Here is a 13,250-nt window from a genome sequence, read left to right as displayed (position 1 = left end):
TAAAAATCAACAGAAAAGATGCGATGGGAGCCGACTGTACTTGCACTGTTTGGTGCTAGGATTCGCAGAGACTGCGATCCTCAAGATAGTGATACAGTAGCGCCTCTTTATAAAGTACTACTTATCGGAGTCGGGAAGACTAGGGAAAAATCAACAAGAGATGATAGTCTAAGGAACATGTTGGAGTACTTGACGCCGAGCGTAGACATCAATCAAAGTGTCGGGGGCCACGCGGGTACGTATCATTTGTTTGTCACACTCAGTGACACAAGACAGGACCACTCTCAATGTCTTCGCACTTAGCCCTTTCAAAAGGCAATAAAAAGTGCACTACTGCATATTGCTCCTCGTCTTTTGATCAGCTTCAGCGTTGTGTTATATGTTCATCAAGTCGCTATCACCGACATCATAACAGGGCGGTTCTTCTCGCGGTATCTGCGACGCTTCCTCTGCATAGGTAAAACTTTCGGTGATCTTATATTTACGGAGTTCGTGCCTCATTTTTTCACGTATCGGTGACTCAATGGACTTCAGGTCCAATACTGCGACGGTCTACGAGTTCCACAGATCATCTAGACCCATGCCATTTTTCCTACGATGTTGATAATGGTAAGTGAGCCTGACGAATAGGGCTGTTCACCGTAGGCCGTACGATGGGTCCATACGGCTCCATAATACGGTATCCGTAACCGTACCGTTGGGCGTTCAGGCTTGAGGTTGACGGATACGGTGTACGGGTATTTAGGACCCGTACATCACCGTACTTGTACGGCCGTAATATGTTGCAATGACTCAGTCGTAGGTTGGACGACACCATCAGCAGCCTCGACGATATCGACCACAGCGTCGGTATGGGCGCATCGTTAATCCACCTATAGGAAACAGACTGCATCGAGTGAGTTGTCGTCAACATAGATCTTGAGCTTACCTTGACTGATATTGGGCTAACAATACGTTACGCCGCTCGCAGTCAGATATACGCTGCACAGAGGTACTCCGTCATTCTCGAAGCAAACCACCCTATCGATAACTATTGGGTGCATGTGGACCCTAACTCGGGTACTTACTACCAACTCCACGACCATCTTTCGAAATCTAGACTCTCGTTATGTAGGCTATCAAAGAAGATGGTGGCGATCGAGGATGGGTACCTGTGCGTTTTACGTTTTTCTTCTTTACGAAGCCCCTCTAACCATTCTTGCTACTTGCTAGTTATGGCTCATTGGTAAGGTGCCTACTCCTGGCGCGGTGACGCCGACACCGAGCACGAGCGCAAGCTCTGCTCGCATTCAGCAGTGGACCCTCCGTCTCCTTCGACACTGAGAGTGCAAACCAAAATCAGGTTTCACCAATGTCCTCCGCCTTCCCCGTGCAGAATAGAAATATGATATCCATACCACACCGTACTAACAGTGATACGACGACCCCTCGTGAACATATTCCATCCTTCACTGCTGATATTTCCGCATGCTTGGTTCCTTATTGGGGTGTTGTGGTTGATCTGATGTTGTGTGTATCATTTCACTGATTCCAGTTGCGGGGCTAGCCGTGTAGATGCGCCAGATACGTCTCATCGCCGCACCCCAGGCAGTCCATTGCTACATCGATCATCATATTTTGCCTGTGATCCGGATGATCGTATGCATGTACAGTCGTTCAATTGGTTGGCGTCTTGCAATAGGCCGCAATAGCAACCGGTATGGCTAATGCAACTCTGCGCCTTCGGCAGAAGAGATTTTGTAAGCTGAAGAGATGCGGATACCATATTTCAACTTTTGATTGCAATATCGCTGCCAAGCTCTTTCCCCATCAACTTGAAAGTGCAGCATGGTTCACACGTGGAGCTCAGTTTTCCTGCGGCACTGGTATACTAACTTTAGCGTCGAAGAGCGAAGGGCGGCTCTCTGAGTCTGGGCAGATAACAGCCTCACATCACCACAATCAACGGACCTGGCTCGCTGGCGCATCAGACAAAGAGGTCTCTTCAAGTTGTCATGTCATTGCTATATATTATGAACACCCTCTTGCACCCCAGCCATCATTTTCGCTATGGCTTCAACAGGCATTTCGCTGGATGCTGCTGTTGTGGCTTCCACAGTACTGGAAGGCATTTTATATGGTGAGTATCGCATTCGGTTCTTCCGTCCCATGCCCACCAAGCTAGGGGTCAGGTTTTTCGGTCCTCATGTTTATGGGTACCATCTGGGCATCGATCCACAAACATGGCATACGGGCTGTTAATCGTCCGATCACTGTGGTGGCAATCCTGCTGTTGATACTGAGTACCGCGGTGAGCTTCCTGCCTTCTGCACCCGATGTCAGTTGCTAAATTCTCTCAAAGCACATGGTCGTGGACATCATTCGTCTCGAAGATGGACTGGTGAAGTATCGTGACACGTTCCCTGGCGGATCGGTGGCATTCTTCGAAGACATTAATCAAAAAACATATGTGATTAAGTATATGATATACGCCTTGCAAACTCTGCTTGGCGATGGGGTGGTGGTGTGTCCACTTTTTTATTCGTCAACTTTAAAACCTTCTAAGCTCGAAGAATGCCGCCTTGTTTTGTATGTAAAAGATTTATCGCTGTTATGTCGTTTGGCGATCAGTCTGGGTCATCATCCTACCGAGCATGCTGTGGTGCGGCGTCGCAGGTCAGGTCGCAATGTTATCGTGCTCAGGGAGCCTGTGTTCTTATTTTTCGTCGAAGTGACTGGTTTAACTGCGGTCTCCCTCTCTTTGCGGGCGACTGGCGACGGGAACATCTACACCAATCAGGCCGGACAATGGATCACGCCGTTCTTTTCCTTGACAATTTCAACTAATTTGATAGGTTCAGGTAAGCATGCCTCTCCGTGGACACGACGTCAAGGCCTCACAGCAACCTAAATTTATCCAGGATTACTGGCATATCGTATCTGGACGATCGAACGCAACGTCTCTGCAATTCGCACTACGAAAGGCACTATGATGCCTATAGTCCGCGTACTTGTGGATGCCGCTCTAATTTACTCTGCGACGCTCATTTCCACCCTAATCTGTTTCATCAACTCAAGCAATGGACAGTATATTTTGCTAGACATGGTGATTATCACCGTTAACACCTGCTATAAGATATTGCTAACCCTCAACCAATTAGATCATGCCCATCATCTCGATTGCCTTCTACATGGTACTTATTCGCCTCGCCATCAGGAGCACCCACAATCGCACTCTGATTGCCAGCGGTGTCACAGTCAGTGAACCCAAAAGAGGAACCCAATATTCTATGAAGCCTTTGCAAATCCATATATCCCAATTCACGCACAGTGATGACGGTACTTCGGAATCGTATGGAGTAGCGAATCGGGACAGAACATTGACACACAAGCCAGAGACTGTGGAAGAAGCATTTTGTAACGTATAGTCAGCCTAAGAAAGTAAAATGTAGCAGCTCTAGTCAAGTACCAGCTCGATTCTAATTTAATTTCATCAGTATATTTTTCCAACATACAAGCTGCCATCAAGCTCTCAAATTTACTGCTGCAATGGAGGAATTAATTACTACAAGAAACAAATGGGTAGCAAAGACAAAGCTGAAACCCTGGATACGATGAGCCTGGTCTCCCTACGTTCAACATATATATAAATGCGTACTAGGTACGAACTGTAAATGGAATGAATAGAATCCTGTTGACAAGACGAGTCACGAAGCGGCAATCACTACTACTTACCATGGCATGTATCAATACATTGGTACAGCGGGACGCTTTCACGAGGTATCAACAAAATTAGGTCCTCCAACGTCCCCCTTGGAACAATCTGAACGCTTCGAGATACTCATTCACCTTGTCCCAGCTAGGCTCGTGAGATATACCCCGCCTCAATCCACCCACCCCTATCTTCTTCACCTTCGGAAAGGCTAGAGAGACGATGAGAGCAACAGCTCTAGGATTTTTGACAACTGTCCCCGGAAGCAGGAGTTGCTGGAGATCGTTTGCGCCGACCATCGATGTAGGACACTCCTCTATTCCCTCCAATATATTTGCGTTGATTGGTAGGCGAGCGGTCCTCAAATGAGCGCACTTGTTCACTAGTAAGATAAGGCTGCGCAGCGTGATGGTTGCCCGCGCATCACCGTTATTGAGGTCGATGACTTCAAGGCAAGGCCAAGAAGCACCCATTGCAGTAAGGTCCTCATCTGAGAAATCATAGGAGTTGACTATCAAGAGATGGAGCTCTCGCAGCTTCAAGAAGCTAAGGAGAGGCTTGATGGTATCCATATCAACGGATGCAACTGAGGGATATTCGTGGGGCGGATAGGACTGCACTCCAATAATTTGCACAGATTCATGTCTCCGTTTATTTGACAAGGTACTGAAAAGCTCCTGAAAATCTTGAGGGGACGAACATTGGCTGGTCGCAATACGTAAATGAGAGGGCGAGGGTTGGACCGCCTGAATAAATGCAGTGATAGAGCTCAGATGAACGGAATGCATCCCAAAGGTTTTAATCCGGGAAAAAGGTGGTATCCGAGGGAGAGTAGGATGCGGACACTGTGAAAGATCGTATTGATGACCACTTGGGACAAAGATGTCCAGTTCAGTCAACGATGGGTGCCATGCAACGAAAGTGATCGCCGCTGAGCTGAGTTCGTCGCAATGAAGCGTCTGAAGATGAGGGAGGCCCATTATTACATCTGAAACAGTGGCCTTGATGAGTTCGTGCGATCCATAACCGAAAAGACGGAAAGATGTTAAACGAGGGCATGAAGTGGCAAGAGGTGAGATGAATGAGATATCGGGAAAGCTGGCACGATGAACCTGGATAGCAAGATCTGTCAAAGATGGTACAAAGAAGATGTCGAGGAGACGGTAGTCTTCGGGGATGAGGTGGCGGTAATCAAGACGCTGTAAGTTTGGGAGGGGAGGCTGAGCAACGGGCGACTGTCGAAGAGCCTTCAACACGTTGCGATAAAAGGGTGTCTCCGAATGAAATGTCAAAGACAGGACTCGCGGGACATATTTCTGCAAAACTTCCCAATCCCTAGCGGTCAGGGGTTTCGTATGATCCTAGTAGTATTCATGTGTTAGTAGTCAGTAAAGAACTCGGTCGTACAACCTACCTTTAGATGCCACTGATCGCCCGAGTCCGGCAAGCATCGTATCAGAGGCTGCGGAAAGTATAAATCTCCCCACAATACATCCAAGGCGGGTTCATGGAATATCCGACACGTCCTCGCAAGAACTGCAAGAGTTTTCTGCCCGACATTCCCTCCTGGTTCATGATTCACAGAGGGTTCATTGACATGGCGGAAGAGCATGTAAATGATGTCGTTCAGCTGTAGTGCACGATGCATCGTGGTCATGGTGACGACTTGGAAACTCGATAGAAAGGATGCGATAGAAATTGACTGCACTAGTACTGTTGGGCGCTAGAATTGGCCACGTTCGTCAAGATATTTCGAATTCGACGGTGGATCGGGTAGCTAGTGGGCCGTCGTTCCTTCTTTTTCAAGTCGAATGGCTTTCAAGAGGACTTCAGAGCAGCACCTTGGTTTCTGAACCGATCACAACGTGAACATGAACCAAGCACATGATCATGATGAGCCAGTGACTGTTACATACCTAATTGAATGCTATCATCATAGTGGCCACTTGACTGCGTGTCACTCTACAACCTATGTGTGATCCAGTCCTTTTCACTGATGCACGGTGGTGTGGGACTCCAGGGAAACTCTATGAGCTACCATCTTGGCGTGTATTCGAAAGCAATGATACATTCGATACATTCTATAACCCAAGACATATTAATCAAGTCAAGTTATTGAGTCCACTTACAAGTTTCAAAGACGCTCGAAAACCTCCCTTAACCGTCAGGTTCTTTGCAGAACTGGCTCGGGAGCGAGGTAGGACGATCTTTTCGCATTTGTAATTTGCCTCTCCAAGCCTCTTGCTTTGCAGCTTGGTTAGGTACCTCCCGTCACTTCACGACGCAGCGAGTCTGGATGCCTTCACAAGTTCAACTGCGAACGAAAATATTAGATACGTCTATGGTGTTCGGTTGTTCGATATGCCAAAACGGACGAGCGAAGTGGTTGCTCTTGTCAAGGCACCATGACATCTCCGCCTGTGGTGACGAGTCCAACACCGTGGCAGCTCAGAGGCTTCATTAGATGGAACGATTTCATATCTTCCTTCGTCTATATAGGTTTGCCTAGGGGAGACTAGCTCAGAATGATAAATATTTTCTCACTCATGCAGTGTTCAGAAGGCCTTCCCCTAGAACGCTTCAAGCGCCGGCGCTACTGTTACATATTAGTAGTGTCGAAGTGTACATTTTTGGAGATAGTCAATGCAACCCGCCGCCCTGTCTCGTATCTGCTTCCAAGTCATCCCTCTGTTGGATGTTCAACATCGACCTCGTATTCCTTTTCCTTGATCGCCATCACGGACTCTATAGCGTAGCTTATAATTTAGTTGTATCGCATTGTTTGTACCTCAGCAGTTCTTTCACCAACGCTGAGGTACAGTTCACGTTCATTCTGCACGCCGTCTCTCACTTACATTGTTTCGTCTCTAGACCTGTCTCTTAGGTACTATTAATGTCATAGCAGTTCTTTCACCAACGCTGAGACCTGTCTCTTAGTTTCTACTTTCTACAGGTTATGAGCCCTGGCTCAAGCTGAGCCAGAAACCAAAACTTCGAACAGAACTTCACTCAGTTAGTGCCCGCCGCTCACTTATCTCATTTCCCTCCACGACGGCATCGTCATGGGGAAACATGATCACATCCCCGAGCTGCTTGGAATGGAGAATTATACTGGTTGGGCTACCAAGATGCAGTACGCTCTTGTGTGTGAAGACTACTGGTGCCACATCAACACGAAATCCGAACCAGGGGATCTCCTCGGTCTTCCCTCATACATACCTTTACCAGTCGATAAAGCTAAACCCATGGATGCTGAAACAGCGCTGATGCGTGAATGGTTGCTCAAAGACATGAAGGCCAAGGAACTCATTACTCGGCGACTGAGCTCGTCCGTCGCATCACTCATTCCTCGTTCTCACACCGTCTCCGCACGTAAAGCTTGGCAGGTCCTACAAGATCATTTCAACTGGACCGACATGAGCGCACAGTATCTTCTAAGACAGCAGGTACAAGCGTTGCGCATGAAGGACTCTGCTGACGCCACCAATTATGTCGCACAACATGCGGTTTTCTGCGAGCGCTTAATGGATGCTGGTGCACCTTGGGGTGAAACTGACGCCATTTACCATATGTTAATGGGGCTCCCTCAAACCCCAATCTGGCAGCAGTTCAAATCTCTTCTTGAACAGCATATGCATGATGAGTCGACGACCGCCACGTCAGCATCTGTACCTACTTTTACCTTCGAGAGTTGCGTGTCTCACGTCACATCTGAGGCTGCACGCCATGTCGTGACCCAGCATGCGCATTCCTCGCGTCCAGGTTCAGAGTATGCCAATGCTGCCACCACTCCCAACGCGAGCGGCACCAATCCCATCACCGGTCTGCGCATGCACAAGCACAACCCCCAAGGGGTGTTCTGCACCACGCCTGGCTGCAGCAAGGGCGATCATGACCATGCTCACTGCTATGGAAAGGGCGGCGGAATGGAAGGTCAGGCTCCTTGGATGAAGAATAAGAAGAAGGACAAGGAGTCCGCGGTTGCTGCAGCTGCTACCACAGCGCCCGTTCCAGCTCCTCCCCCTGCTCTTACTCCTACACTTCCCATCGCGGCGGCTGTCACTGGACTCAGCAGTCTTATGGACGACATGTCTTTTGCTTCAATTACAGAGCTCCCAGACAATGTATCCTGCGCCGTCAACCTCCTGTTCTCCACCATTTTGGACTCTGGCACTACCGTTACCCTAGTCAAAGACAAGCATTTTTTCCACACTTATTCTGATGCAGACCCCATCCCAGTGTGCACCGCTAATCACGGTATCTTGCAAACCACCGGCTGCAGCTCCTGCGTTGCATGGCTCACCATCAGGGGGAAACGACTTCGTATACGGTTATCCAACTGCCTTCATGCACCGGGTGCCTTACTCAATCTTCTATCTGTCAGTTGCATGAATGCGAAGGGGTGGGATGTCAACTTCAGATCCAACATGACCTGCGAACTCACCTACAAAGGCACTCTCCTTGGTGCGATACCAGCCACCGGGAAACTATATGCTGCAGACATGGAGTTCATTCCAGCCTCCGTGCCGTCAACTGCATCATCGCCTCACCCTGAAATGTCGGCGTTCACTCACGTTCCTCTCTCATTGGACCTTTGGCATGCTCGAATCGGACATATCGGAAAGGAGGCGGTATTACGACTCAGTCGCGTTGCCAAGGGCGTTACCGTCGATTCTACCGCACCTCTCTCTCACTGCAAATCATGCATCATGGCCAAGCACCCTCATCAACCCTTTCATCCGTCTGAGACTGAACGCGCGTCCGGTTTCCTTGATCTAATTCACTCCGACCTCTGCGGTCCCATTCCCACACTCACTCCTCACAACAAGCGCTACTTCATCGTCTTTCTTGACGACCACACACACACGCTTGATCTCCAACTCCTTGCCTCGAAAGATCAGTCTCTAGACGCCTGGCGCGCACTGCATGCCCGCTGGGAAAACCTGTCCGGGCGGTGTGTAAAGATTTTTCGTTCCGATAATGGCGGGGAATTTATCAATGACGCCTTTACGGTGGATCTTGAGCAAACAGGTGTCCAGCGTCAACGCTCTGCTCCCCAAGCTCATCAGCAGAATGGGAAAGCAGAGAGGGTGATGCGTACGATCGAAGGTCGTATGTATGCGATGCTGGACTTTGCCTGTTTGCCAGGCTCTTTGTGGGGTGAGGCAGCTCTCACTGCATGCTATCTGTTTAATCGGACGGAATCGCGTGCACTACCTGCGGGGAAAACTCCATATGAGATGCTGCATGGCACTCAACCAAATCTGGGCCACCTACGCGTTTTCGGTGCTCGTTGTTTCGCACGCATCCCAACAGAGCTACAGCAAAAACTTGGACCTCACTCTTGCGAAGCCATCTTCATGGGATACCCCCCAGGTGTCAAAGCCTGAAGATGTCGCAACATCGTCACTGGCGCTTTCTTCAACTCGCGCGATGTCATCTTTGACGAAGGATTGTCCAACCGCCCCTTCCCTGACAGCGACAATGAGGATGACGATGCTGTACTCCCGCCGGCACCTCCTCCTACCATCATCATCCCGCCTCCACCTCCTCACGCTGATATTATTCGTCGTTCAGGTCGCATCCCAATCTCAACTGAGAAGGGCCAACTCTTTAAGGGTCGCATTGCTGCCGACAAAGCACGTCTCGCTCGCCAATGCGAGGTTCGCATCGCACGTCTCATGGGCATTCCGCCGCCTTCCTCGGATACTCTTGTACCTGTTGCACTGATCGTCAATGCTCCCGCTCGCATGCCTGACCGCCCACCTCCCGCAGTTGTCGACCCTGATGCAATCAACCCTGATGATGATGAAATTGGTTTCCCCGAGGTCATCGCTAACCTCATTGTTGTGGGAATGGCTTGTCTGTCCATCCGCAGTGACACACGCCGAAACCCTCTGTCCCCTGGTTACGATCTCAAGGTCCCCCCTGCAACTTATGACGAAGTGCTCCGTCGTCCAGATCACGACCATTGGTTAGCCACGATGCATAAAGAGATGAACCTAATGTCAGAAATGAAGGTATATGAACTCGTACCACTGCCTGACGACCGTCGCGCCATCGGGTGCCGCTGGGTACTAGAATTCAAGGAGGATCTCAAGGGCGGTCCTGTATTCAAGGCGAGACTGGTAGCGCAGGGCTTTTCCCAGATTCCAGGCGTCGACTTCAGATGCACCTTTGCCCCAGTGGCCAAATCCACCTCTATCCACGTTCTTTCCGCTTATGCAAAGCCAATGATTGGGAACTCAATTGCTTCGATGCGAAGCGTGCCTTCTTGTGGGGCAAACTCCAAGAAGACATCTACATGCGTCAACCCCCTGGCTTCGAGCGCGCTGGTCCCGATGGTCTCCGCCTAGTCGCCCATCTCCTTTCCTCTCTCTATGGTCTCAAACAGGCTGCTTATGACTGGTATGAACTCCTCCACGAAGTCCTCTCTTGTCTCGGGTTCTTACGCTGCGATGCTGACTACGCCGTTTTCATCTTTGACCATGTCAACGGTGAGGGGGTGAGAATAATCTGCATCATCACATGGCACGTCGACGACGGACTCGCGGGATCGAACAATCGCACTTTCCTTGACCGAACAAAGGCGCAAATTGCTGAACGTTTTGGGATCACTGACCTTGGACCTGTCACGAAATATCTCGGCGTTCAATTCATCCGTGATCGCCAGACTCGTGAACTATGGATGCATCAGGAGGACTACATCGGTTATCTGCTGGTGGAGCATGGCATGTCAGATTGCAACCCAGTAGCACTGCCCATGGACCCCACCTTTCCGTTTGGCCGTCCAACTGACGTTTTCCCTCATGTTAACGACCTTCAGACCGAATATCGCAAACTCGTCGGTGAACTCCTTTACCTTGCCATGTACACTCGTCCCGATATCGCGCTTACCGTCATGCAACTGGCACAGTACAACGTCTCTGCCGAACCTAAACACTATACAGCCGCCAAACACGTTCTTCGTTATCTCGCCGGTACGAGAACTCTTCGCGCACATTACGGGGGTGTAGGAATCAACCCAAGTCTGCACGGGTTCTCTGACTCTGACTGGCCCTTGTGCCCTGAGGATCGCATATCAATTTCGGGATATGTCTGGTTTTTCAACGGTGGCCCCGTCTCGCACTCCGCGAAGAAGCAAACCACTCAGGCTCTCTCATCCACTGAAGCAGAATATATGGCGCTCACCTCGGCCATTCAAGATGGCCTCTGGCTCCAGTCCTTCTTTGGGTGCCTCAGCATCCCTCTACCCCTGCCATTGCAACTATTCGCAGACAATGCTGGCGCCATTGCTCTATCGAAGGAGGCTGCAAATCACGTTCGAACGAAACACATCGATCTCCGTTACCACTTCATCCGTCGTCATATCGAAGATAAAACATTCTTGCCGATCTGGTTGTTGACTCATAAAAATACTGCCGACATATTCACCAAACTCTTACCCCGTCCCGCATTCATTCATCATCGTTCTGGTCTCGCGCTCGTGTCTCATTGAGGCAAATGTTCTGTTTTGTCTCTCGTTTTCGTTGTCTCGTTGAGGGGGTGTGTTGGATGTTCAACATCGACCTCGTATTCCTTTTCCTTGATCGCCATCACGGACTCTATAGCGTAGCTTATAATTTAGTTGTATCGCATTGTTTGTACCTCAGCAGTTCTTTCACCAATGCTGAGGTACAGTTCACGTTCATTCTGCACGCCGTCTCTCACTTACATTGTTTCGTCTCTAGACCTGTCTCTTAGTTTCTACTTTCTACACCCTCTTCCCGCTGCATGCCAGTAGGACCATCTACCGCCTCCGATCTTGTGTCTTACATATAGCTTTCGGTGGTAGCCGACGCCTCACGATTGAATTGTTCTCCACCTCCGTCGCAATCGTGATTCATTGAATTCAATACAGCCCTTTCTATCTACAAGATACCTCGCAGATCATATGTTCGGAGGACAAGACGAACGATAATATCACGACTGAGTATATAAAGGGATTGTTTCAAGAAGTAAACTAGCATAGAACCCTCTGTGACAAGACGAGACTCCGACGGTGGCAATATTAATTACTCGTGTTACATCAATTTAAATACGTTTAGTATGTACTGGTACACCGGGAGACGGAAAACCAACTTTCACGAGGTACCAGCGACACTAGTCCTCCAACGTCCCCCTTGGAACAATTTGAACACTCCGAGGTGTTCATTCACCTGGTCCCATCGTGACTGTGGTTCGTCGGGATTATGCCACGGCAAATCATCCGCCACTATCTCTATCACGTTCACATTTGGGAAGGCTAGAGAGATAATGAGAGCAACAGCTCGAGGATCTTCGATGACTCTATCCGCAAACATAAGTTAGTGAAGATCGTTTGCACCAACCATCGATGCAGGACACTCATCTATCCCCTCCAACACATTCGCGTCGATTGGTAGGTAAGCGCTGTTCAAACGAGGGCACTTGTTCACTAGTGACATGAGGCCGCGTAGAGTGAAGGCGGATGGCCTCGCCCGCGCATCACCGTTATCGAGATTAATGATTTCAAGACAAAGCCAAGAAGCACCCATGACAGTGTCCTCGTCTGAGATAAGATAGGAGTTGATCATCATGAGATGGAGCCCGCGCAGCTTCGAGAAGCGAAGCAGAGGCTTGATGATATCCATATCAATGGATGCATCTGGGTGATGTTGGTGGAACGGGTAGCACTGTGCTCGAAGACTTTGCATAGATTCGTGGCTCCGTGGATTCGACAAGGTACTGAAAAACTCTTGCAAATCTTGAGGTGACGGCCCTTGGCCCGTCTCAATCTGCAAATAGGAAGGCGAGGGTTGGACTGCCTGAATAATGCAGTGATAGCAGTCAGATGAAGGGAAGTCATTTTAAATATTTTGATCCCGGAAAACGGTGGTATCCGAGGGAGAGTAGGATGTGGAAACTGTGAAAAATCGTACTGATGGTCACTTGGAATAATGATGTCCAGTTCATCCAATGATGGGCGCCATGCAATGGAAGTGATCGCCGCCTGGCTGAGTTCGTCGCGATGAAGCATCTGAAGATGAGGGAGGCCCATGATTATATCTGACACAGTTGCCTTGATGGGTTCGTGCGACCTGTAACCAAAAATATGGAGAAATGTCAGATGAGGGCATAAAGTGGCAAGAGGTGAGATGAGCAGTGAAATATTGAGAAAGCTGGCAGGACGAATATCGATAGCAAGACCTTTCAGGGATGGCACAAATAAAATGTCGAGGAGAGGATAGTCTTCAGGAATGCAGTGGTGGTAATAAAGACACTGCAAGTTTGGGAGGGGCGGTTGAGCAACGGGTGACTGTTGAAGAGCCTTCAAGATGTTGCGATACAGGGGTGCCTCTGAATCATGATGGAATGTCAAAGACAGGACTTGCGGGACATATTTCTGCAGAACCTCCCAATCCCTAGCGGTCAGCCTGAGGGTGTTCGTATGTTCCTAGCTGTATTGAGCTGTTAGCACTAAGTCAAGAACTCTGTCATGATAAACCCACATGGAGATGCCACTGATTAATGGCAGCTAAGTCCGGTAAGCATCGTATCC

The 13,250-nt window shown here is 49.3% G+C and overlaps 4 protein-coding genes across 4 annotated transcripts; 2 read left to right on the top strand and 2 right to left on the bottom strand.

Annotated features, from left to right (window-relative positions):
* Positions 1–177: 177 nt before the first annotated feature.
* On the top strand, positions 178–1,603 carry EDB91DRAFT_1335091 (uncharacterized protein; the record flags this gene model as incomplete). Its single annotated transcript, XM_041325479.1, has 8 exons — positions 178–235; positions 392–457; positions 535–609; positions 710–737; positions 803–849; positions 971–1,059; positions 1,115–1,153; positions 1,213–1,603. The coding sequence occupies 8 exons, from the start codon at positions 178–180 to the stop codon at positions 1,321–1,323; spliced, it is 513 nt and encodes a 170-aa protein (XP_041179956.1). The 3' UTR covers positions 1,324–1,603.
* Positions 1,604–2,049: 446 nt separating this feature from the next.
* On the top strand, positions 2,050–3,473 carry EDB91DRAFT_1267323 (uncharacterized protein; the record flags this gene model as incomplete). Its single annotated transcript, XM_041324516.1, has 7 exons — positions 2,050–2,119; positions 2,172–2,290; positions 2,342–2,503; positions 2,580–2,655; positions 2,712–2,840; positions 2,901–3,085; positions 3,141–3,473. The coding sequence occupies 7 exons, from the start codon at positions 2,050–2,052 to the stop codon at positions 3,405–3,407; spliced, it is 1,008 nt and encodes a 335-aa protein (XP_041179955.1). The 3' UTR covers positions 3,408–3,473.
* A 298-nt stretch (positions 3,474–3,771) lies between these two features.
* Positions 3,772–5,348, bottom strand: EDB91DRAFT_1245889 (uncharacterized protein; the record flags this gene model as incomplete). Its single annotated transcript, XM_041322601.1, has 2 exons — positions 3,772–5,052; positions 5,106–5,348. 2 exons carry the CDS (start codon positions 5,346–5,348, stop codon positions 3,772–3,774), a joined length of 1,524 nt encoding a protein of 507 aa, XP_041179954.1.
* Positions 5,349–11,626: 6,278 nt separating this feature from the next.
* Positions 11,627–13,202, bottom strand: EDB91DRAFT_1267311 (uncharacterized protein; the record flags this gene model as incomplete). Its single annotated transcript, XM_041324515.1, has 3 exons — positions 11,627–12,384; positions 12,438–13,145; positions 13,197–13,202. 3 exons carry the CDS (start codon positions 13,200–13,202, stop codon positions 12,037–12,039), a joined length of 1,062 nt encoding a protein of 353 aa, XP_041179953.1. The 3' UTR covers positions 11,627–12,036.
* Positions 13,203–13,250: the final 48 nt, after the last annotated feature.

The sequence above is a fragment of the Suillus paluster genome (genome assembly GCF_016628075.1).
Source record: "Suillus paluster strain FC165 chromosome Unknown EDB91scaffold_12, whole genome shotgun sequence".
Lineage (NCBI taxonomy): Eukaryota > Fungi > Basidiomycota > Agaricomycetes > Boletales > Suillaceae > Suillus > Suillus paluster.
This window is presented reverse-complemented; position numbering and strand designations above follow the sequence as displayed.